This window comes from Schistocerca gregaria, chromosome 2 (assembly GCF_023897955.1).
Source record: "Schistocerca gregaria isolate iqSchGreg1 chromosome 2, iqSchGreg1.2, whole genome shotgun sequence".
In the NCBI taxonomy this organism is placed as follows: Eukaryota; Metazoa; Arthropoda; class Insecta; order Orthoptera; family Acrididae; genus Schistocerca; species Schistocerca gregaria.
The window spans coordinates 816,597,473-816,623,211 of record NC_064921.1 but is presented as its reverse complement, the minus strand read 5'-3'; the positions used below and the strand labels follow the sequence as shown (position 1 = coordinate 816,623,211).

The 25,739-nt window shown below is 42.0% G+C and overlaps 1 protein-coding gene across 2 annotated transcripts in view; it reads right to left on the bottom strand.

Annotated features, from left to right (window-relative positions):
- The window catches only part of LOC126335147 (juvenile hormone acid O-methyltransferase-like), a 73,430-nt gene that overhangs the window by 9,756 nt on the left and 37,935 nt on the right, over nt 1–25,739 (bottom strand). For both annotated transcript variants that reach the window (XM_049998113.1, XM_049998112.1), the window contains exons 3-4: nt 22,222–22,442; nt 5,357–5,489 (exon numbers count right to left, since the gene is read on the bottom strand). In XM_049998113.1, coding sequence (XP_049854070.1) covers nt 5,357–5,489; nt 22,222–22,442 — 354 coding nt within the window. The remainder of the gene's footprint in view (nt 1–5,356; nt 5,490–22,221; nt 22,443–25,739) is intronic.

Genomic DNA, 25,739 nt, shown 5'->3' with positions numbered 1-25,739 from the left:
CTTCTTCCCAATCGGCCAAGTCGCCCGGAACGTCAGACAAGACGTCCGCACACTCATCGTAAATAATGTTATTGTCTCTTTCGTCCGCCATAATGAAAGGGCACAACTCCTTACAAAAACAAAACACTTGTTGACGTGTGTAACTTATTGTTACCTAAACAAAACACCAACACAATACAAAAGATACCAACGTGCTGTCGCCGGCCACTGCGCGATACTATGCTCGCGACGCCACTCTGGTGCCACCGACCCCTGAGCGATACTCTGAAAACGACACCACTGTGGTGTCGCCGGCCGTTGGCCGCTATTTCGCGCACGACACCACTGTGGTGTCGCCGGATGGCATAGTGTTAAATGCACTAAGACAACCACGCTCTAACCATTATGGAACACCAAATGCGTAACCGTAACCTCATTCGTACGTCACTGTTGGTACCACACTCGATGACAGATCAATTCGACAAACCCAAACCCTTTCATTGGATTGGTGTGCGTACAGAGTTTTACATTACTTCAAATCACTCGTTTCCAGTCATCTAGTACACAGTGGCGTTGCTCTTCACACCACCTGAGGCAATGTCGTCAGAGGTGTGTGGCTTATGTGGAGCTGCTCGACCATTGCGTCAAGTTCTCATTAACTCCATTCGTAAGTCACTGTGTTAGCTGGACTGATCGTAGCACTTTAGAGCTCCTGTCTTTCAGGATATAACGTCTGCCAGGTTTAGCTGTGGTTGTTCGTTCATGTTTCCACTTCGCAATCACTTCAGCAACGGTAGACTTAAGCAGCTTCAGAATTGCTGAAACGTCCCGGATTTATTACTCAGGTGACACCTCATGACTAGTCCACGTTAGAAGTCGCTGAGCTCTCCTGGTCGATGCTCTGTGGTACTGCTGCTTCTCTGTTGACAAAACAGTAACCCCCCCCCCCCCCCCCCAGTTCCCCCTTTCACTGTGGCGGGTTCGCCTCTCGTGACCTCTACCGATAAATTCCGCATTAGATAGGGCTGTTCGGATACTTTTGACCAGATATTTTTTCACAAACGGTTCGTTTGCACAGCGGCGTGGAGACTGACCTGCGCCGCAGTTACCCGCCTGCCGGAAGGCACACAGAGTTCTTTAGTCTCTGAGGTAGATACTCTTCAGGGGCGACCAGAGTTAGGGTTGGCATAACCGCCTGTAGACTGCGGCGATCGCCCGACCGACTGACCGACCGACAAATTTCGAAGGTGGAGTGGATATGGAGTAGTTTCAACAATGCGGGATAATCGAGGCCGCTCTGAGTGTGTCTTAAGAAACAACTGCGATATTGTAGAGTAAAACGATTAGCTACAATTAATTTTAAGACTCAGAAACAAGTGATTACTATAATTCTACGATGCTGCCATAAGATGAAAGTATAAATGAAGTTGTGATAAACTAAGCCACTTACACCTGTTGAGCACTGAAACAATTTAATTAGACAATAGTAGTGATAAAAATCAAATATGTGGGTTTAAAAAGCTAGACTGAGGTAATTATTTCGAGCGTAGAATGTCTATAGCAACCAGACTCAAATATAAAGAAACAAAAAACCAAGAAAATTAGTAACAACGAATTAAAATAGTCGAGGAAACAAAAAATACAGTGAACAATAGACGGAGGTGTTAGTGTGTATCGTGAGATTTCACTTAATGTCTGTCAGTTGAGATATGTTTGTTATTAACCCTTTACCTTCTACTTTCTTTACTGTGATACTGCAGTCTTGATGTCACACACTTTTTATACTAAACTCCGATATGGCGACATTCAACAACTTGTCTTTCGCGTGTGAGATCTTTCCTGACAGTGGTTTCAGTCTTCGCTGGTTTTCTCTCCTGGCTGAATACTTCCGTTCTTTCCCAGTAGGAAGCAAATATAATTATACCTCTGTGTTTCGTGGCACCAGGCCGCCTGCGTCCTACACGCTGGCTTCTGTCGATGTCAGCCATGTTAACCTGTCTGTCGCGAGCGATAGTGACGGAAAGATCATCAGTGTTCTACCTATAGGTTTCAGCCACTATGAACATGCCCGAGTTGCTTCTCTAGTAGTTCGTCGGCGATCAAACAAAGCGTATTTTCTACATTGACATTTTTTTGTTTGTTTCGTATTCAGATAAGGACTTTTTCATAGATCGTATTTTGACACGTAATTACTTCCGTCATACCCGGTGACGGATTCTACAATGAGATCTACAGCGTCGTCTGTGTACAACGCCGCACTTACCTGGGACCGAACCAGCTACCAGATGTCGGGAATAAAGGACTTAACACCCTTGCTGCTGCCGCCTGTTGGTTTTTCCCATTACAATTTTGTTGCCACTCGTGATACCCAACTGAAGAAATCACAGCGAGGCAAACAGCGTGTATGTCGTACGTTACCATTTTAGTTCTCCGCCGTACTACTCTAGAACACTATCATTATTGTTAAAAACTCCCGAGACAAAGGCACACATGTAGCTGCCGCCATGACACAGGCTGTAGGAAGGAGAAGTAAAATTTTTTATTTAGACGAAGAAACGATTTCCTACAGTTATTCCTACTTCTCTCTGTGATTCAAGAATGACAGTAAATATCTATTACCCTAGGCCATCGTTTCCCAGCCTGTGGTTCACGAATCCCCAGGGGGTTCGTAAATTATTTTAAGGTGTTCGTCAAAACACTTTTTCATATTATTCTATTATTTTAATTTTAAATTAAATTAACTCTATAATTCTCCTTGTCACATACATTTAACGTCGGGTATTTGTCACACTATTTCCACAATAAATTAACATTTAGCGCGAATGCTTGACTTTCAGTTATGTAACGACCTTAGGAATGTATTTGATTTCGCTACAATGGAAATTTAGTCTGCCAGCTTCTTTATGTTCTAACAGTACTAACGACAGTACCGCAACCCCGCTGAGGAACGCTGACAGGGCGGTCAGGCCTTTAGCCCTCCACTTCTTTCCTTGTCTCAAGTGCAGCAAGTTGTCAGTTTTATATTAGAATCGTTCCCATTCACATTCAAATGAAAGACTAAGTTAGAAAGTGAAACATGGTTTAACAAAATCGCAAGTTAGTGCTGTGAGATCTTGTGATTCAGCTTCTAGAGACGCGTGTCCATCCGAAAAAATTGCACCGTATGTAAAGAAAAAGTACAGTGATAATTGGATTAGATTTGGATTTTCATGTAGAAGTGACAAGGGCTTTCTGTGACCCTAGAATACTGTTTGTGGCAATATTCCTGCTAACAGTAGCCTCAGCCCTTCTCTACTTAAACGCCATTTAGAAACTGATCACTCCACCCACTTAAACTAAGCTTTTTTTTAATTTTTAATTTTGCGTACAAGAAAAGCTAACGAATGGAAAATGATTCAACTACATTTGTATCCGCTGTAAACAGTGATGATGAAAATGCTCTTGAAGCGTCTTATTGCGTTAGCTACAAAATTGTTAAAACTGCAAAACCTCATTCAATATCTAAGGTTTAGTGCGGCCATGTGTCAATGATGTAGTATACTGCATGATTGGTGAACCTTTCACAAAAGAAGTCAATATAGTACTACATCCGACAATACGGTGTACCGCCACATTAAAGGCATGTTAAATTATGTCGAAAATAAAATTCTGGAAAAAGTTCGTGCCAGTCCTTTTGCGATTCAAGTTGATGAATCGATGGATGTCGCCATTTTGTTACGTTTCGGTCGTTATATTGATGGGGAGTGTAGAAGAGGAGGTACTATGTTGCAAACTCTTAAAAATATCTCATCTCATCGCTCTCTCTTTTAAGACTAGCTGTGTATGTATTGGTTCACATGTTGTGAAATCTATGACAGTGTGTTATGCTGGGTTTGTTGCCAATGTGAAATAGGTGGCGCCGAACGCTTCTTGGACACATTGTTGCATTCATAGTCTCTTGTTTCCAAACGCGTGCGCGATGGACTCAAACCTGTGCTGGACGATGTAGTGAAAATAATTATATTAAGGCTTGTTCTACAAATTCCGGCATTCTTGCAGTGATTTTTGAGGAAACAGAAAGCATTTAAAAGTGTTTATTGCCTCACACTGAGGTCAGGTGGCTATCTCGAGGCAGAACTATTTTTAGACTGTATGAGCTTAAAGACGGAAGCTCACTTTTTTCTCGCCAGCCATGCCTTTCACAAAGCAAAGTGCATAGAAGCTGAAATCTTGTTTCACACTTTAGCTTACTTGGCAAACATTTTCTCAAAAATTAACAGTTTAAACTTATTTCTCCGGGGGTCAAAAGTAAATGTTTATACTGTGCAGGACCCTGCCGAATCACTATTTAAGAAACTTAATTTTTGGGAAACGCGCTTCAACAGGAATCAAACCGAGTGCTTTAATATCCTCCACGACTTCCTGCTGGAAACCCATCTTTCTTTTGACGAAAATGTTAACGAACATTTCAAGGGACTTTGAGAAACTTTCGGAGATTATTTCCCTGCTATGTCCAATAATAACACCTGAATTAGCAATTCCTTCGAAGAGTCAACTGTTCGCAGCCCATGGTCTAGTGGCTAGTGTTGCTGCCTCTGAATCACGGGGTCCCCGGTTTGATCCCCGGTCGGATTTGGGATTTTCTCTGCCTAGGGACTGGGTGTTTCTGTTATCATCATCATTCGCGACAGTGGGTAGATTGGATACTGTAAACATTGGAATTTTGTACGGGCGCTGATACCCGCGCAGTTGAGCGCTCCAGAAACCAAACATCGTCTTTGAAGAATCAACAATTTTAGCGTAAATGAAAATCAGCGTTTTATTGAAACTTTTACAGGTTTTCAGTCACAGAAAAGTTATAAATTTGTTAAAAAATTAATACAGAAACAGACTTCGTGCTGAAAGTGGATTGAGGCTTTGTTTAACATCTGTGGTTCCTGACTTCAAGGCTCTTTGCCATGCAAATCAGGCGCAACATTCTCACTGAATTCCAAGGAAGCGGTGAATAATTTCAATGGAATCTTGTATTTAAACATTGCAACTAGGCCCGCATGTTGTGCAACTTTTAAGCCGTATGTAGAGTAACTTTAGGTTTTAATCATTAAGGATTAAGTTAATTTAAGGTTTTAAAACGTTTTGCTTGGAATTAAATTTGATGCATGTCTGCTGTATGTAATATTTAAAAGCCAGTGGTTCACCCAAATCAGATCGTTGTATAAGGGATCGTGACTCTAAAAGGGTTAGGAACCGCTGCCCTAGGCTGTTCTGTGCTGTGCTGTGCTGGTCAGCCAATACAATTAACCACACGAAAATCAGAGGATTTGCATTTTAACGCAGGAAATTGGTTTGATATCAGTAGCTTAAATTTTACTGACAAAGAATGCGTCGTCAACCTTACCTTCATATACTTACTCCACCGGGAGTTCTTTGCCATGTATTGGTAGACGTCGAACATTGTACAATAAGCCTTCAGAGTAAACACCGCTTCACCACCCGGTGCCAGAAGTTTGTATATATTATGGAGGGCCCGCCTGCAAAAATTTGCACGTCAAAATGTAAGGTGTTTTTGTAAAACAATTAACAAAATCCACAGTAAATATTTAGCTGAGTGATTTCTCTGGTTTTCTCGGTGCGACTGTAGCTCTGTACGAGGGAGTTCAGCATCGTTGTTTCTATTTATCTGCACGATATTTTGACGACTGACTTAACCTTTTTCACCTGTTTCGAAATGTTCTAGGGGTAGAAAATGGAAATGACTCCTGTGAGCACCCGAAGGTACACCCTCAATTAACACAAGTGTTAAGGCAAAATAATATGAGAGTACCTCAAATCTTAAAACTTGAAACTTCTAGCAATTTCATCAAGGACAATATTATATTAGACATATATCCCCGTTGACGTATGTCAACGCCTGTAAGCAGCTAAGGGTGTTCATTTGACTGTAATTTCACTCTAACGAGCTGCATGGTCACCGATGGTCTCTGTTCTGTCGGACGTGTCCGAAAGAACAGATATCATCTTAGTATCTATATGTATATGTTTGTTTATTAACAGCTATATGTGTGTTTTCTCTATAAGGCCTCTTGCATACTAATGTAACCACTTAGATGCTGGCCGGCCAGTGTGGACGAGCAGTTCTAGGCACTTGAGTCTGGAACCGCGTGACCGCTATGGTCGCAGGTTCGAATCCTGCCTCGGGCATGGATGTGTGTGATGCCCTTAGGTTAGGTAGGTTTAAGTAGTTCTAAGTTCAGATGTTAACTCCCATAGTGCTCAGAGCCATTTCAATCTAGTTGCTGGTTATGACCAAGTGGACGAAATACACTCACCACAAATGTCTAATTGTAACCAACCTTGTCCTCTGTTGTGGTATTATGCAAACTCTTATCATATCTTTCGAGTTTGACAGGCGTTGGTGGGACTTCTTTTTTTATATTCTCAATACACCTCATGGAATAAGTAAGGCGAATATTCAATTGATTATTATATGTTATGTAACTTTGTATTTCGCAAACTTGCCATCAGCCAGGCAATTTAACCAAAGGGCCACAAGTGTCTAATTTAGGGCGTGTAATGCGACAAGTGCGGTTCAACCCCTAGACGAGTTTGAGTCAAGACACTACGACGAAGACGAACCGCATCTTTGGAATGTTAGCTCGCATGCACCACATCTAGCAATTTACTTACTACAAATAGAAACTGCCTCTTTGCTTTCCACACCACCATTGAAATCTTCGAAGTTCTTGTCACATTTCTGTTCCTTTACCTTAGTGGCACAACCTTGCCAATGTTTTGTCAATCATAATCCAACACATTGCCTATATCTACGGAAGCAATTGTGAGAATAATATGCAGTGATACATTGCCTCTCTTCTCTCAGGAACCGTCCAATGCAGCAAGAATATCAGTAGACTGTCTAATATCTACATAGTTTCTTTCGCTGCCCTCTGCTTAGATGCTTCTCTGACAAAAACAAAAGCAATTCTGAAAGCGTGCTCTTACTAATCAAAATGTAACCGTTATTTTTATATTTTCAACACCAACATGTTGTTAATTTTTGGTAATATGTTGGAACTTGCGTTCTGAAGCACTGCCTGGCGAATTTTTTGAAGAAACTGACTTTGTTGTAGCGTAACAATTTCTTCATTTTTACGATTTCCAATAATACACTTACGCAGACAACCCCAAAATTTACGACTGCAGTTAAACTTCTTCGTTTTTCGTGTTTTACGATGTAAAATAGTTGAAATACACATTCACAACAATAAGTTTGCAATACAAAAGCACTTGAAAAACTTAAGTAAACTCAAGTAATCTACTTGTATCAACAGAAAGCTCAAGTGCAATAAACCCCTGCTCATAGCACAGTCGGCATGTTCAAGAATATTACACAAACAAGTTGTTATGGAAAGATTTGCACCAAAATTAAATAACAAGACGTTGTAGGTAATGTTTTGTGTGCGACAGTAGTGTGAAAGGCATTCATGCTCCGCATCCGCTTTAGAAAGGCATTTAAACACGACAATGGTGAGGTACTGTACATAAGGTATATATTTTCAATATCAGGAAGAATCACAGAGTTTTATTAAACAAAACAAAACATTTTTTGGGTCCTCCTTGACATATGCATGGATTTGGAGAGTCACTTTCAGTATGGCTTCCCGGTTATAGATAAAATGAAGAAACTGAATGATGGTCGGTATAGACGGAGCTTCCACAAGTTCCTGTTTAAGAGATAGAGCAAAAATACCTATCAGTACACTGTGGGCTATGGATAGGCTCATGCAAATACAGTGCACTCATTTAGGGGTGCTAAGCACAGGTCGTACATGCAGAGAACACGAAATTAATGGAACATGATTATCTTATCGAAACAGTAGCCAGATTACAACAACAAATTGAAGAAATCAATGCAAGGCTATTGGATATACTCAGCTTTGTTCAGACATTAGTTATGGAACATGCATCCCATCACCACCAGTAGTCTCAGAGTATATGGAAGTTGCATGCTAACTCAAAACCAGTTTAGCATACAATACTACGTAAGCGACAAAGTGTAAGGTTATTGAAGCGCATAACGACATTCAGTGGAAATTACGATTGCTAAAATTAGGGCAGTCACAAACAAGTCAGTCTCTTAGAAAAGTTTAAATCAGTAACAAAATCTGCAAAGATTATCACACACTATGAATGGAGGTAGAAAAGAGGAGGAGGAAGAAGAAAAAGAAGAAGAATGTACTACTACAGATTTCATTAACCGTCCCAGTGATGATGAGTTAAACAACTTTCGGAGTCAGTACTAAGAAGCCCTATATGTTGGGTAATGCAATACCAGTTGGGAATAATGAATTTGAAAGAACACCTTGTTTATTGATTCTAATATTCTTAAAAACGTCGAACGCCGAAGTGTATTTCCAGAGAATAAAGCACATGGTAAAATATTACATATGACTAAGGCACTTAGAAAAGCCAAGACACCTAAAAGACGAATATAAAATGCAAGAATATAACTAAACTAACATTAGAAGCTACACTCAATGCAGGCAAAGGCACTGAAGTTCAGCTTAAAAGATTAAAAATTCTACGTCTGGAATACATATTACATACATATTACTATGACCTAAACGAAATCGTGGAACAAACAATTACTCACAGCATCTGCAGTTCTGGAGAATACAGGTCACACAAATTAAAACATATCAATAATATCAGAGCTTAGGAAAGACATTAACGAGTAATTATGGAGACCGTTGTTTGTGAACAGACCAGGCTACAAAACATTCATGCACAGCCATGTCATAATACAAGGACTGGATGATCTATGGTAGGCTGACCTATTAGACATGCAGGAATATTCACAACTGAATAACGATTTCAAGCACGTTTAAATGGACGTAGATGCATATTCCAAATTTATATGGACCCTCCACGTGAAGTTGAAGGCAGAGAACAAAACTGCACAGGTGTTTGTACAATTGCTGCAAACTGAAATGAATCAGTGTCCTGACAATCATCACACCGATAATGGAGGCGAATCTGCAACACACATTTCGAGGTAGTAATTGCACAAAACCTCCTATTTGAAAACTAATTCTGTTGGACACATTAACAGAAAAATCAAAACTCTGATATGGAAGCAATTTAATCCCTTAGGACCATGCAAATAACTAGACATTCTACCAGAATTCATTGATAAATATAATGAAAATACTCATCGTACAATTAGGGCAAGTTCTATTGATGTCCATATTGGTGCAAGACCACACTGGAGTTGTATGTTGTGAAAGGCTACCGGCGATTATGAGTTCACTCCGGGATCGCAGTCACTTTAACTAGTAATCCTCCCACTTCACTACCTGGCTCATGCATCTGATAAACTAATATTTCCCTGTGACTGTGTTTGTAGTTGACAGCCAGCATTTGACGTAACAAGATTGCAGTTTTTACGTGTTGGAAATTCTGCTCTTTTAAGGAGTAAGTTAATGTTTGACGTAACGTCGACAATGAGGTCACTGAGATGGAGCACATGCTCGGATTACGGACGGATGGAGAGGGAAACTGGCCGTGCTCTTTCAAAGAAACCATCCTGACATTTGCCTTAAGCGACTTACTGGAATCAGGGGAAATCTAAATCAAGTTTGCCGGACGTGAGTTGAACCGTCCTTCTCTCGAATGTGAGTCCAGTGTGCTAACTGCCACGCTACCCCACTCGGTGGTTATCTCATTCATTAGAATCTAAATGAGCTTGAGTGCAGAAATAATATTAATGAAATGGTGGTCTATTCATTATTTTAGTCAATCGTTGATGGGTGATTAATACATCAATGCAGTACTGATCTTTTATGAAAGTTATGTCACAAACTTATTGAATAAAGTAATAGGAAAAATAAAGTATGTTAGCGTGATGACAAAACATGATCTGTTGGCAACACAAGTAGATATAACGAATAGTTAACACTCCATTGGTTGGCGACTGGTTGACAAGGACTAAAGTTAGTCTGATTCAACAATTGACTCTGGCTCAAAACTTGGATAACGCAATCTGAAATTATCTAACAATGAATCAAGTTTGATGGATCTATTCTACACAGAAGTTTTACTACGTTGGTGCAGCCGAGAAGAAGTGGCAAAATTGTGATCCTGTTTGCCGTAACAAGCCGGAGCAGCGATACTGCAAGCCTTCTCGATGTATAATGCTGTCTCAGGTGACCGTCGCGGTTCACGTATCTGCAGAGCAGCAATGTGCGGCGCCTGTAATTCCCAACCGCAGACACGAAATACACTATGTGATCTAAAGTATCCGGACACCACCAAAAACATACGTTTTTCATATCAGGTGCATTGTGCTGCCATCTACTGCGAAGTACTCCATATCAGGGACCTCAGTAGCAATTAGACATCGTGAGAGCAGAATGGGGCGCTCCGCGGAACACACGGACTTCGAACGTGTTTAGGTGATTGGGTGTCACTTGTGTCATACGTCTATACGCGAGTTTTCCACTCTCCTAAACATCCCTAGGTCCACTGTTTCCGATGTGATAGTGAATTGGAAACGTGAAGGGACACGTACAGAACAAAATCGTACTGGCCGACGTCGTCTGTTGACAGAGAGACCGCAAAGAGTTGAAGAGGGTCGTAATGTGTAACAGGCAGACATCTATCCAGACTATCACACAGGAATTCCAAACTGCATCAAGATCCACTGCAAGGACTATGACAGTTAGGCGGGAAGTGATAAAACTTTGATTTAATGGTCGAGCGGCTGCTCATAAGCTACACATTACGCCGATATATGCCAAACGACGCCTCGCTTGGTGTAAGGAGCGTAGACATTGGACGACTGAACAGTGAAAAAGCGTTGTGTGGAGTGACGAATCACTGTACGCAATGTGGCGATCCGATGGCAGGATGTGGGCATGCCGAATGCCCGGTGAACGTCATGTGCCAGCGTGTGTAGAGCCAACAGTAAAATTCGGAGGCGGTGGTGCTATGGTACGATCGTGTTTTTCATTGAGGGGGCTTGCACTCCTTGTTGTTTTGTGTGGCACTATCACAGCACAGGCCTACATGGATGTTTTAAACACCTTCTTGCTTCCCACTGTTAAAGAGCAATTCGGGGATGGCGATTGAATCTTTCAACACGATCGATCACCTGTTCACAATGCACGCTCTGTGGTGGAGTGGCTACACGACAATAACATCCCTGTAATTGACTTGCCTGCACAGACTCCTGACCTGAAACCTATGCAGTACCTTTGGGTGGTTTTCGAACGCCAACTTCGTGCCATGCCTCACCGACCGACATGATACCTCTCCTCTGTGCAGCACTCCGCGACGAATGGGTTGCCATTCCGCAAGAAACCTTCCAACACCTGATTGAACGTATGCCTGCGAGAGTGGAAACTATCATCAAGGCTAAGGGTGAGCCAACACCATATTGAATTACAGAATTATGGAGTTGCCACGAACTTGTGAGCCATTGTCAGCTAGGTGTCCAGATACTTTTGATCACATAGTGTATGCAGAATTGTAGGTGGCAGTTTGCTAGACGGATCGCAATTATTCTATTATGGGGCCCTGAAATCTCAGCAGATTCCAGCGTGTGATGCTCCAGGTCGCTGGTCATACCGTGGACGAATTTGACTCACTTAAATGGAAATGCGCGCAAGAAAATCAAACGTCAAGGCAGCTGGACGGGCAGGATAACGTGTATGGGCTACTGTATGACAGGTATGCATTGTTTTACCCACTACTACGAATACGATGGGTTCATATGCACACTCAGGCCACAGAAGTTTAAGGATTTATCATCCCAAGTGGTGAGGCCTTTTCAAAGCAGTAGGAGGGCTGGTGTAAATCAACTGTTTACGTACATAGTTGATTCGAATCATCAGAAAATTTCCCTTCAGTTACTGCTGCAAACATGATGTTAATTCATGATCGGCTTGTGAGTTATTCACCAGTCACAGAAATAGTGCAGTGTGTGGCATTAACTTTGTGGTTGGACACAAAATATGACGTATTTTACAATGGCGTCCAGGATGCAAACATCATTACAGATGCAAATGGTTTTATGATGAGTTTGGGCAATTCATGTTTAAAAATGTCACATTGATCGCGTTCTCCAATGCTGGGTAAGTATTAACGAGGAATTCTACAACCGTCAGTTCACAATCATTATGTAAGTGTGCTATAACCTGACAAACTGTTACATGGTTAGCCGAAAGTACCCTCCTCCACACACCATTAGGTGGCTTGCGGAGTATGACGTAAATTTCACCATGCAAAACAGTGGGATGATGAGTGACTGAAACGTAAAGAGGTGGTGTCAGCACAGCGGACTTACTATCATAAAGGCAACGTAGTATATTTTAAAGGTAGTGAGAAGATGTCCTAGTTTCAAGAAATCTTCGAAAATGCGTCTGTTCAAAACCTCGAAACACAGGTATGTCCTGCCCTCGAACACCTGAAGGTATGAGCAGAACATGAATTTATGCACGGCTCAGAAAATGTAGAATTACTACTGAATTGGTTTATTAATAAATAAATTGCCTTTTATTTTGAAAAGAACTTTTTATTCGTTTCACAGCAAGCTTAAGATGAGTATTTAACATATCTTGTCTAGCCTTCTTATGGAGAACAGGTTAGATAATTTCCGATAACTTCTCTATAGGACTCTCCATATCTGCGACTACCTGTAACCAGAGGCCAATACAAGCATCTCTCTCTCTCTCTCTCTCTCTCTCTACACACACGGTACGTAGTCAGCATCTAATACGTATACTGTGAGATAAGGGTGCGCTGTCTTGGTGCACGCCTTGCTCCGCATGCAAGAACAACACGAAGCGAAGTCGTTATGTACACTTGCTGTATACGAGGTAGTAGATCCTATTTCTAGCCTTAAACTCTCAGTGCAAATGAAATATAAAATCGTAGTAAGGGATAGAAGTAACCCCGCATGAAACGTTTCTCCCTCATTTTCAGTCAGATTGTCATTGACACTGACTGCTTTTCCATTAAGATGGGACAGTTTGACTGATGAGTGTACTCGCTTAAGTAACTAAATAAAGCTTATCTTATAAAGAGAATGTAATTTTTCACCTTTTTTTAAAAAAAGTAAGGAAGCCTGGTCTTTTTCTTCTGCAATTCACTACTGCTTGCGTTTTCTTACTGAACAGGAGCTGTGTGTAACCGCTCTGTCCAATTTGAAATTTTTATTGAATAATAATTTCTAATTTCATACTTAAAAGGTGTTTGCAAATCATTTGTAGCATCCTTTAGTTCGTCACATTAATTACTTATGTTAGTTTCTTTATGTTTCAGACCATATGTATTTGTGTTCATTGCTTGAGAGGGGAACAACCGAAGGCTACATCGCAATGTGTCGTTTAAAAGTTGGTTACATACCTAGTCAAAGCTGCACACATTTTCTGTAAGTCCAAACATATGCTTGTCATCACGTTTTTTACACGTAAATTAACACACTACACTCATGGCCAAAAAATGTTTTTAAACAATGGGGAACTACATAACCGCCATGGTCTGATACATGACAAATGGCAATATTATGGTAAAGTGTAATTCAGCGACGTTAAATACAGTAATTCAATTTTATGTAATGTATGCGACATTGGTAACTGCATCATATCAAAGCACTTATGACGTACTTTTCCCGAGGCAAATAACTCTTAAATGGACTGCATCCTTTTTTACTCATGTCCAGATATTTTTCTTAAATCTTTTTCTGCCGATAAGGGAAAGTTTCATTGAAATTGGCAACGCATGACTTGAGGAATTCTATGTACATATTTTACAAATATTTTTCTGTTACATTTATTGTTCTGCATACAAAGACTGATGAGAAGGCTTAAAGAGGAATGCGAGGACAAAAAGAAAAACTAAGAAGGGAAACCATAATAAACCGCAATCTGGACATACTTGGTCTCAAAGAGAAAAAGATCAAGTATCAAAATAGCATATTGCTGCCATCCAAACGACCTGTAAAAATACCGGGTGAGGGCATCTTTTATCTGTAGCTTGCCTTTCAATTTTACGAATCTTGAGATTTTACTATAGACGTATGATAATCCGTAAGGAATTTTTCATTTCAATTTTCAATTTAAAGAAAAATTTTATACTAACTGTTGTATACTCAAGGTCGTGGCAATAAGGTGCCCGCTTTTCCTGTGCACGTTGTTAAAATGTCGGCGCAACTTTGCTCTAGTTTTTGCTGGAATTTTCTGTGAGTAATTTCATTAATGATAATAGCATTGCTCTTACGCACCCCAATTTTTGCAAAGCAATTGACATTAAGTTCGTAAATATCAGTTTTTGTTACAACGAACATTGTTAAAATGGATGAAATTGGGCACGCAGAAGAAATAACTCCCCAGGAAAATGTCTAAACTGGCAATATGGTGGAACCCAACTTCGAAATTACAGACGCTGCTGCCATTGCGACAAACACGGATACATCTGCCCCCACCTGAATCAGTTCAACAACCACCTCCAGAAAATTAAAATAATTAGAAAATAGAATAAATGATTAGAAAATAAAAAAATAATAATTAGAAAATATGACGAATAGATATCAACATATTTTGCGAGATCTTGATCGAAGCTAAATGATCGAGATAAGAGACAAGGCGACAGAAAGAAAAACAATCCCGAACATTTAGCAAAAACTCTGGATATATGCATGAAAGAATTTTGATAAAGTAGCCAAGAACTCGAAGATCAGACTAAAGTAAGTCTTACAGGAATAAGTTCCGATATAAATAATTTTAAAAAGCAGACGGAGGTACACTCGGAACAATAAAGCAATTGTCTTTTGAGGTTGGTGAGTTAAAGGCAACACAGACCGCAATGGAAACATCTGTGCAACAATTCTCAGACCAGATTTTAACATCACAAGACAGTGGACTATCGATTTTTTATTTTAATGTATGGTTAGGATTGTGTGTATTTTTCTGTAATGTTTATGCGGTGAATATGTTTATAAATATTATTTAATTCAGTGAGCTACGTGTCAATACATTAATAATAAATGTTTAAACGTATTGTACGTAGATAGACTGGAATAGTCAAGAGGGTAACATCTGTAAGAGTGTCGATCTGTAGGCTTCATTAATGTCTTTGGATGCGACTGCTCGCGAAATACTTGTTGGAGAGGCAGCCATTGCATGGCGTTACTAGACTGCTTCTCGTTCAGACGTAGAATGTGGCGTATCGCAAACGCCGTCAACCGCCGACGCAACACGGCAACACATCGCTGTCGGGTTGGTTGCCAGCTGAGCCTCTGTGACTACAAGACATTCCGACTCCGTCATTTGCAGCGAGACGTACAGAGGGCCTTCGCGTCCACCAGACTACAGTACAGAGGGCGTATAAATCAGCGAAAGGGGTCGCTCGTACCATGAACCTATTTCTGCATCCGCCAGTCTCACTGGCAGCCAATCAGGAAGAAGTGTACCTCCCGGTGAGGGTAATTAGGATCCCGTCCGCGACAATCACGGCAATTAGGACACAGCCAGCCGAGAGAGAAGGTCTGCTTCGGATCCAACACCGCAGACCGCACGCCGCCGTCGCCGTCACCAGGGGAACTCTGAACCGGTTCGCCAGCCTGTGGGCATCCTGCCAGACTCACTTGGCAAGACTGCAGAAACTGTGAAGCCGTACAGACCGTAACTTAAGTGCTAATCCGTTCCAATGCGCTCCACTTCTGACGAATGAGGACTTAATATTTGATATTTAACTAATAGAGAAAGAACTCTATGAAAATCTTGTTTTTGTTGTTCCAAGTACCTGCGTTTAGTTGTGAACGTATTTCCCTGTTAGGAAAGAGACACGATGTTACTTGTTTCTTTCGAAGGTCAACGATGACCATCTGTGTTGAACGAACTAAATGCTCGTGTATTTCCTGTAGAAGAATTCAAATTCAGGAGAGTTCAAAACGTATTACAGTCTAAGTTTGCTGAGATTTGTGTGCGTTTACAATGGTGCTGAAATGCTCGTCTCTGCGCTACAGTAAGAAGACTTTGTAAGGAGAGGCAGTATTTGGAATTATGTGAGCACAGAACAAGATTTCAAGAGCGTTACTGGCAACGAAACGTGCTGTGGGCCCAATGCTGTATATTGTAAATCGACGCCATGAAGAGCCAGTACCATTTATTTCTACATAATGTTATCCGTCGAAGCACCTCAGAAGATTCAGCACAAAGTAAGATCTAACCAGCTTATCGTACGAGTTTGTACAGGCATACCAGCGTTTAGAACTGATATAGTTGACATAGTTTTTCATTGTGACGATAATTGTTAAATTTTTGCCATGATAGGCTCCTTCCTTCCCTTAGCTGAAATTCCGAGTTGTATTAAAAGACAGAACTTTATTTACATGAGTGAATAGTACTCTGACAACATTTTTTGTGATAAGTTTGAAACAGTCGAAACTTTTACAATGCTTTATGTTAACCGCTCACAATTGAACATATTAAATAGTAATGACTGTGTCATCTACGTTTTCTGAAAGTAAAAGATAATAACGTTAATTTCTCGAAAAGAGTATTAAAGTATTGCACAAAAATAACTGGTCATGCCCAGATTAAATGATTTTAACAATCATCAGTACTATTACGTTTCCAGGGACAGCTTTCAGACTTTTTTTCATTAAACATAGTATCGTAAATGCCAACGGCCTTAGCGCAGTGGTAACACCGGTTCCCGTCAGACACCGAAGTTAAGCGTTGTCGGGCTGGGCTAGCATTTGGATGGGTCTGTCCAGCGCTGTTGGCAAGCGGAGTGCACACAGCCCTTGTGAGGAAAACTGAGGAGCTACTTGATTCAGAAGTTGCGGCTCCGGTCTCGGAAACTGGCATACGGCCGGGAAAGCGGTGTGCTGACCATATCCGCATCCAGTGACGCCTGTGGGCTGAAGATGACACGGCGGCTGATCGGTATCGTTGGGCCTACATGGCCTATTAGGGAGGAGCTTTTTTCTTTTTTAGTTTCTTAAATAAAGAACATTACGTTTGAATCTTCAAAACATGAAGGTCAGTTTTTCTATTTTACGTTGTTATTATTATTAACGTCTTAAGCATTACAGTGAGCATTAAGCTACAGTTATTGTTAAAATCACTACACCAATTTTCAAAGTTAATACTTAACAGAAAATGCAAACATGTTTCCGTACAGGTACACTCAATGCGCCAACATTAAGCTCTAACGTGAGTAACGTAATATTCTGCTAAACACAACCCTTTTGCTAATGAGAATTGATGGGCAGTGCTTCTGCTTTAGGCAGTTATTCTGTTTAACAGCCAGAAAAAAAACATTTCGCTGTAGCATTACCAATTCATAGCTGTGTGAGTGTACTGTTAGAAGTTGAGTAGTGTCGCACGTGAATAACAAAATGAGCTAAGTTACGCTGCCATTGTCGTTGTTTCAATATTTCGGTATACTAGAGTTTGCTCGTACAGTGCCTTGGTTACTGTAAGTTTCTTTCAATTAACTTTGCATATCAATGAAAAGGAAGTCAAAACAACTAAGTACTGAAATTTCAAATCGACCATTGAATAATATTTCGGTTGACCGAGACTGTTTATAGTCATTAGTAGAAAAGTGGGTTAACCACGAATCGGTAATAACACCTGGTAAATTACTACAGGATAATTTTACTTCGAATCAGGTGCCATGTTCCACATTGTGGGGATCCTTAACAACACTTGTCATTACAAATTGTAGTACAGAAGAAAGGGTGTTACAAGTCCCGAAATTTAGCTGTGGAATCAAGAAAAGAAAATTAATGAAAAGCATCAAGAACTTGAAAATGACTTTTCACCTTAGCTGCGAACCCAGAAAGCACGCATAAATGAATCAGTCAGGAGTGAATTACGTGCAACTGCACAGACTGTAGGTCACGAAGTTGTGCGTAAATGTATTCCACCGAACGATGCCGTAAACAATGAATGGAAACAATTCAAGGAAGGACTGAACCACGAAATACCACAATGGCGCGAAGATCTAAGCGATCAGGTTAGTAACCTGCGGCAAGAATTAGCTGCGATCAGAAGCCGACGCCCTTAAATGAGTGTGTCAGTGATACATACAGTTACGCAGATCCGCACGACAGACAGTACAGAGAACCAACGGGACCGGTCAGTCCATGCACAAATTGTTCATTCGAAGAAGCAGGTGCTGGATCGACACTGTCAGCCATCGTGCTAGAAGAAAGGCTTCTGTAACACCGACGATTTCATGTATATGTGCCGGAGAACAAGATTCCCGACATCCGGATGTTGCTATAAAGGGATTTAGAGGCATACTACCTTAATCCTGGAGTGACGAATAAAAGATCAAATTAATAACTCTGAATATACAAGGAGATCCTGCCCTCTGGGCTTTTTTGAACCGGTTCTGGTGGGCATCGATTCAGCAACGTCTTCGAAAGGAAGTATATGATCAAGAACAGTGTAATGCGAAGTATGGCAGTTTAAGAAAATATTTTGAACGATATTTGAACAATAAGAGATATTGGGATAAGCACATATCGCGCAAACACAGTATCTGGCTGTTGAAATCTCAATGACCTACACATATAAAGGAGAAATTTATACACGTGCAGGAGGCAGATTTGGAATAGTTTACGGCAGTTCCCCATCCGTTAGACCTTATACATGAAGATTTAAAGAGCAATTCCAGCAATGTCGCTAGCCTCCCAGCGATAGCCACTACCGCTCTCAATAATCAAACTACACAGCGTCCAAAATTAAAGCAGCGAAAGGAAATTTTGGAATGTTGCGTTGCCACAAAACAGTATAAACAGATGATAGCAAAGTAGAAACAATTTAAAAAATACATAACGTAATGAACTACAACATGCATAACTGTAGCCAAAAATGTTCCTTTTTTTTTTCAACTTAACGCACACGCATTGTGCTCAGTATGGGGTGTGGCCACCTAAGGCACCAATACGCGCCTGACAGCGACATTACCGCCGATACTTCGGCGGGAGCACACTCCGCCATTTTTAAGGCAAACTGCAACGGACAGGCAAAGTACAGGCAAATTTAAGACCTCGGTTCTCGGGCTAATGCAGGAAAGATAACACTCTCTCTCTCTCTCTCTCTCTCTCTCTCTGAACACCACTGCCACCAAAGTCAGAGATATCGGTAGTGAGACTACGAACTAGTATCTAAAATTAGAGTGCTTTTGGGTTCCGCTAAGGATGATCTTGGTTTGCGCAAGGCGGGTGTATATCGCATTCTTTGTAGCTTTGGCATGACGTATATTGGTCAAACTATCAGGACCGTGAAGGACCGATGTACTAAGTATAAACGGCACAAGTAGATCTGCTATTGCCGAACATTCCTTGGATACTGGTCACTGTAGGTTATACAACACCGAGATATTGGCATGCGCGTCCAGCTATTGGGACGGTGTTATTAGGCGGCAGTCGAGATTAAATTAGCGAGCAACCTTTGAGCAACCTTGTAAACAGGGATAGAGGTTTTTGTTTAAACTCTGTTTTGAATCCTGCTCTCTCCAAAAAAAAAATATGTTCAAATGTGTGTGAAATCTTATGGGACTTTACTGCTAAGGTCATCAGACCCTAAGCTTACACACTACTTAACCTAAATTACCCTAAGAAGAAACACACACACCCATGCCCGAGGGAGGACTCGAACCTCCGCCGGGACCAGCCACACAGTCCATGACTGCAGCTCCTCAGACCGCTCGGCTAATACCGCGCGGCGGTGCTCTCTCTCCCTTGTCAAAAAAGTCTCTGACTTTGGTCATTTTTGTGGCACTGGTGTTCAGTGCGCGCGCGCGTGCGCGGTCGTGTGTGTGTGTGTGTGTGTGTGTGTGTGTGTGTGTGTGTGTGTGTGTGTGTGTTATCTTTCCCGCATTAGTCCGAGAACCGAGATTTTAAATTTGTTCCACGTGCCCTCTAGACGCGAATCCGTCCAGAATCACTCTCCAGATCAAATCGGGACTCCTACGTTAAACGAATATTAGCTCAATGTTCAACCGTCTAGGTGGCGTGTTGACGACTCGACAATAGACATCCCTTCTGTGAAGACTCGTCAGGCCGCGCAGGATTTGCCGAGCGGTCTGAGGAGCTGCAGTCATGGACTGTGCGTCTGATCCCGGCGGAGGTTCGAGTCCTCCCTCGGGCATGGGTGTGTTTGTTTGTCCTTAGGATAACTTAGGTCAAGTAGTGTGTAAGCTTAGGGACTGATGACCTTAGCAGTAAAGTCCCATAAGATTTCACACACATTTGAACATTTCTGAAGACTCATCAGGGCAGTATAGGGCACGCTACCAAAGACTTCTGTACCCTGTTTGGCTTGACACAACACGATCAGCGGATGCTACGATGTCAGATGCCATTTGCAGTGCAGTAGTAATACGATACCATCGCGCCCTTACTGACGTCATTCGTGGTCGACCCTGCCCTCGCCTCTGGGATATAGTTTCAGTTTCTGTACAGTGTCGCCTCATATGAGAAACAACAGAACAAGCCACCTTAAGTCGTCGGGCCACATCAGTTTGCAACTCTTCTGCACAGCTGAAAGTTTGTAGGCATCTTCTCTGTGCCACACCGCACCATCTCTGACTGTGTACACAGTTATTGTGGATGTGGGACTACCGTGCAAACACAACCCCACTTGAGAAGTGCTCTGACGTCATTGTGGGCATGGTTTTCCGTTGATTGTAATGCTGTCTTCCATGCAGAACACGATTGTAACGACATCTGTTGACAGTTTGTGTGATTATATCGTGAATTAATTAGAAGCATGATAGATAAATAGCAATCTGCTGCTTTAATTTTGGACACCATTCTAAGTGTAAACAGAAAGAAGGCCAGTAGTCTGCGAACCGACTCTCCGCACTGTCCAGTGCAGCTATGCGCGTCTATGGGTGCACAAAGACTGTCCTGGTTAGTCTCCAAATCAAGGTGTAGCAGCAGCAGTATGAATAAAACGCCATGAATGCTCCACTAGCTCTGCTGTCTTTCTCATACGATTTTACAGAAACTATTCATCAAAATTATTTTTACCTACATATAGCTTTACATGTCAGCTTCATGCTTAACTGGCCATGATCTCACTAGTGGTCATTAATTACTGTGATATTCTCGTTTCAATAAGACGCTGCGCGAAATTCGAAAAAGTTTGCAATGAAAAATATGGGCTGCTATGATTTTGCATTTGGTGCGTATGTTGCTGCAAATGAAATTTAGCTAAGATGTTGAATTTTTCTTTAGACTTGGGAGATATGTCTTCAAACTCTCGAAAATGGAAATTGTGTAGCACATTCACTTCACATGAGTCGCATCTGAGTATGAAATGTTTACAACATATTTCATAGCGCAAACTGTTTGGGGCATCAGAACGAGATTTTGGCAAATGATAGCACACAATGAGCAAGCATTTGTCACATGGTTAACATATAGAACTTTTTTATCTGTCAGTATAGCCAAAGCCATAGTTTTTATTTATTACTTTTTTCAGTCCGTTACTGTAATTTTTTAAGATCCTTCGACAGCTATTGAAAAGAGAATTTACTAGTATGAACACAAACGTGAAATTTTTTATATTGCAGCAAACCGATACAATGAGCTTTGTCATAAGGTATTGACCACACTAGTAGCCTTTTGCTCGTTTAATAAAACACTTCAAAATCGTGCTTCGATAGCTATTTCGAGACGAGTCTGAGCAATTTGTACTGTGTTTCAGCAAAAAATTCAAACTTGTCAACAATAGAAGTGCAGCCATTCCTTATAACTGATGAAGATTCCTCAAATGAAAAATGGTTAACAACTGCAACAAAAATAAATCGCCAATTCTGTTGTAATATTTGCAGAATCCTGTAACCTACGGTATTCTTACTACGGAATAACAGAAATGGAAAATTACCTAAGGATTTTCCCCCTGTTTTCATCTGGGAAGTATGAAAATAATTCGCAGCAATCAGTGTACCATATTTCTGTTCCCATCCCCATTTGAATGGAAGAGGTACTCTTGTCTCTCCTATTTATTTCTGAATGTATTAAAGGTAGATCATATATCTTTATGATCTATTTTAACTGTAACAGTTTCATGTGGTTTGTTAAGTAATGAAACAATGTAATTTTTAAGGGCCATCGTGAGTAGGTGAAACGAGATTGTCTGTGGGTTTTCGCAACCATATTGCCTTATCATCGCTGACATCAGCATTCTTTGGGCTCGATCTGTCACTGCTACCCTACTGAAGGAGCCTCACCTGTTGTCTGGGACCCAGTGCAGCACCATCACGCCGAACACCTTGCCGTAGGGCCCGTGCTGCCACACGGCCGTCTTAGTCACGTCGTCGTCCATCACGTCTAGCACTTCGTACGCCTTGACAGCTGGCAAGGCGTTCTGCTCCTTTGCGTGCTTCACCATGACTGGATTCACGTCACTCGCGACGATGACGGTTGATGGAGGCAACCGTGGAAGCAGTACCTACACACGCAAACGTTTTATATTACATACGACACGATCATAAAAAGCTTTCATATACAACCCACTTCAGTAAATTAGGAGGCTGGACGATGCAAATGAAGTACGTTTGGTGCGCTTATCCTGTCATCAATGTGCTTCACCTGACGGTAAAACACTAAGAGCAATTATATGGAGGGGCAGTGGTATTTCCAACGTGATTATGGCCGTATGGCGGTGATTCCTAGACTCTGAATGCGGAATAGTAGTTGGAGCTAGATGCATGGGACATTCCATTTCGGAAACTGTTAGGGAATTCAGTACTCCGACATCCACAGTGTCAAGTGTGTGCCAAGGATATCAAATTTCAGGCTTTACCTTTCACCACGCACAACGCAGTGCTCGATGGCCTTCACTTAACTACCGAGAGCAGCGGCGTTTGCGTATAGCTAATGCTAACAGACAAGTGACGAACGTATCCGTTAGGACAGTGCTTCTAAATTCGGGGTTAATGAACCATGACATCAGACGACTGGCACGAGTGCCTTTGCTACAGCCTACGGCACCTCTCCTAGGCTTGTGACCATATCGGTTGGACCCTAGATTACTGGAGAACCATGGTCTGGTCAGATGAGTTCCAGTTTCAGTTGGTAAGAGACAATGAGAGGGTTGCAGTGTGGTGCAGGTCTCACGAAGCCACGGGCATAAGTCATCACAAGGCATGGTACAAGTCGGCGATGGCTCTGTAATGGTGTCGGCTGTGTTTCTATGGCATATACTGGGTCCTCTGGAATAACGTAACCCATCAATGACTGTAAATGGTTGCATTTGGCCATTTGCAGCCATCCATGGACTTCATGTTACCAAACAACAGTAGGATTTTCATGGATGACAATGCGCCATGTCAGTGGGCCACAATTTTTCACGAATGGTTTGAAGAGCGCTCTGGATAGTTCGAGAGAATGATCTGACCACCCAGATAGTCCGACGTGAATTCCATTGAATATTTATGGGAAATAATCGAGAGGTCAGCTCGTGCAGGAACTCCTGACCCGCCAACTCTTATGGACGGCTATAGAGGCACAATGGCTCACTATTTCTCCAGAGGACTTCCAGTGACGTAAGTCCGTGCCACATAGAGTTGCTGCTGTATGATGGGCAAATGGAGGTCCGACACAATATTAGGGAGTATCCCATCACTTGTCACCTCAGTGTAAACAGCCTACATATGAAGACAGTTCACTCAGGAAACTGAGAACGATGGTGCATTACCATTTTTGGACATGGAAACTTCACAAGTATCTCCTTTGAGTTTCCCTATCGCGACTGGAAAACCCATCTTGTTCCACAAAGCCCTTGAGAAGGCTTGGATGTGCCACTGAAAAATACGAAGGGTGACAAATCATTAAGCAGTAGAGATCCAGAATGAGTACCGGGCGTGAGTCGTGCTTCGGTAGCTCAGTTGGTAGAGCACTTGCCCGCGAAAGGCAAAGGTCCCGAGTTCGAGTCTCGGTCGGGCACACAGTTTTAATCTGCCAGGAAGTTTCAAAGCAGTAGAGATGATTGCTACAAACTTTCAGAGTCCTGCTGAACATCCCTGCCCGACTGGCTGGGAGCGATTGCAGGGCAGAAGCCTCATCGGTCATGGATATGACAATCTAAGAAGCCACAGGAGAACTGTCAGTGCATTTATGTGCACTCCAGGAAGAGAACATGGCTAGCAGAAAACTAGCATGATGTTGATTTGCAGAGTGTCACCAATCATAGGCAAGCTGAACAGTTCAGAATAGATTCTTTCCTATACTCTCCCTTTACCCATGACTAGCCTGTTGTGTTCTAGGGCGAAAAGGTTTCACAAAGATGACATATTGATACCGATCGTCTGCAATACAGGCACCTTTCGTCCGCCAAAACCAGTCTTGCCCCAAGGAAAGCCATTGTAATACGGACTGTACATAAATTTTACAGATTTCAATTTAAGTGTTTCATATCGTGACGCAGCAAGGTGTCCAGAAGAATTACTCATTACACCGGCCTATGTAGTTATGTCAATTTGATTACACCGATGAAACACTGGAACACTAAGAAGAAGTTGTGCAACATAATGAAAGTTTGTAGATGTATTTCTACATCTGAAAGATGTCCTTTCAGATTTCTTGCCAGTTGCATGAGAGAGGCGCTAGGAGTGTCACTATGAGGATGCAAATCAGGTATGCATTGTATACCACTGTAATGGCCGTGAGTACCTCTGAGATTGTACGTGGTGAGTTGGTCAGCAATGAGTTAGACAAGAATGCCTTTAAGGTGATGATGATGTTTGGTTTGTGGGGAGCTCAGTTGCGTGGTCATCAGCACTCGTTCAAAGTCTCAGTTTTCACACAGTCCAATTTTTACTTTACACAGTCCAATTTTTACTTTACACAGTCCAATTTTTACACAGTCCAATTTTTACACAGTCCAATTTTTACACAGTCCAATTTTTACACAGCCAAATCGAGCCACTGTCACGAATGAACATGATAACACACACACCCAGTCACCAGGCAGAGAAAATCTGCGATCTGGCCGGGAATCGAGCCCGGGATCCCTTGATCCAAAAGCAGCAACGCCATTATCAACACCTCGCTGCTTTTGAACGAGGTCGTGTAATAGAGCTACATGAAGCTGGATGTCCCTTCCGCGATTCTGCAGGAGTATAGCCACTGTGCATGACTGCTGACAGCGGCGGCCACGATAATGTACGGTCGCAGGAAGACTGGGCGTCAGACGGCCGCGTGGCAACAACGAGAGGGAATACCATAGTGTTCGGTGAATGGCAACTTGAACAGTGGTTGGCTCCATAGTGACACAACGAACTGTTAAAAATTGTTACTTCAAGGACAGCTCCTAGCCTGACGCCCTGTAGCGTGCATTCCACTGACCTCAAAACCACCGCCATTTGCGACTTCAGTCATGTCAAGCGAGAGCTCATTGGAGAGCAGGGTGGAGGCGTACTGTGTTTTCTGCTGAAAGTTAGTTCTGCCTCATTGATAGTGATGACCGCGTGTTGGTTAGGAGGTGGTCAGTTTACGTCCTCCAACCAACTTGTCTGTGTGCTCGATCCAATGGACCTACCTGGAATTGCCGGCCGCGGTGGTCTCGCGGTTCTAGGCGCGCAGTCCGGAACCACGCGACTGCTGCGTTCGCAGGACCGAATCCTGCCTCGGGCATGGATGTGTGTGATGCCCTTAGGTTAGTTAGGTTTAAGTCGTTCTAAGTTCTAGGGGACTAATGACCACAGCAGTTGAGTCCCATAGTGCTCAGAGCCATTTGAACCATTTG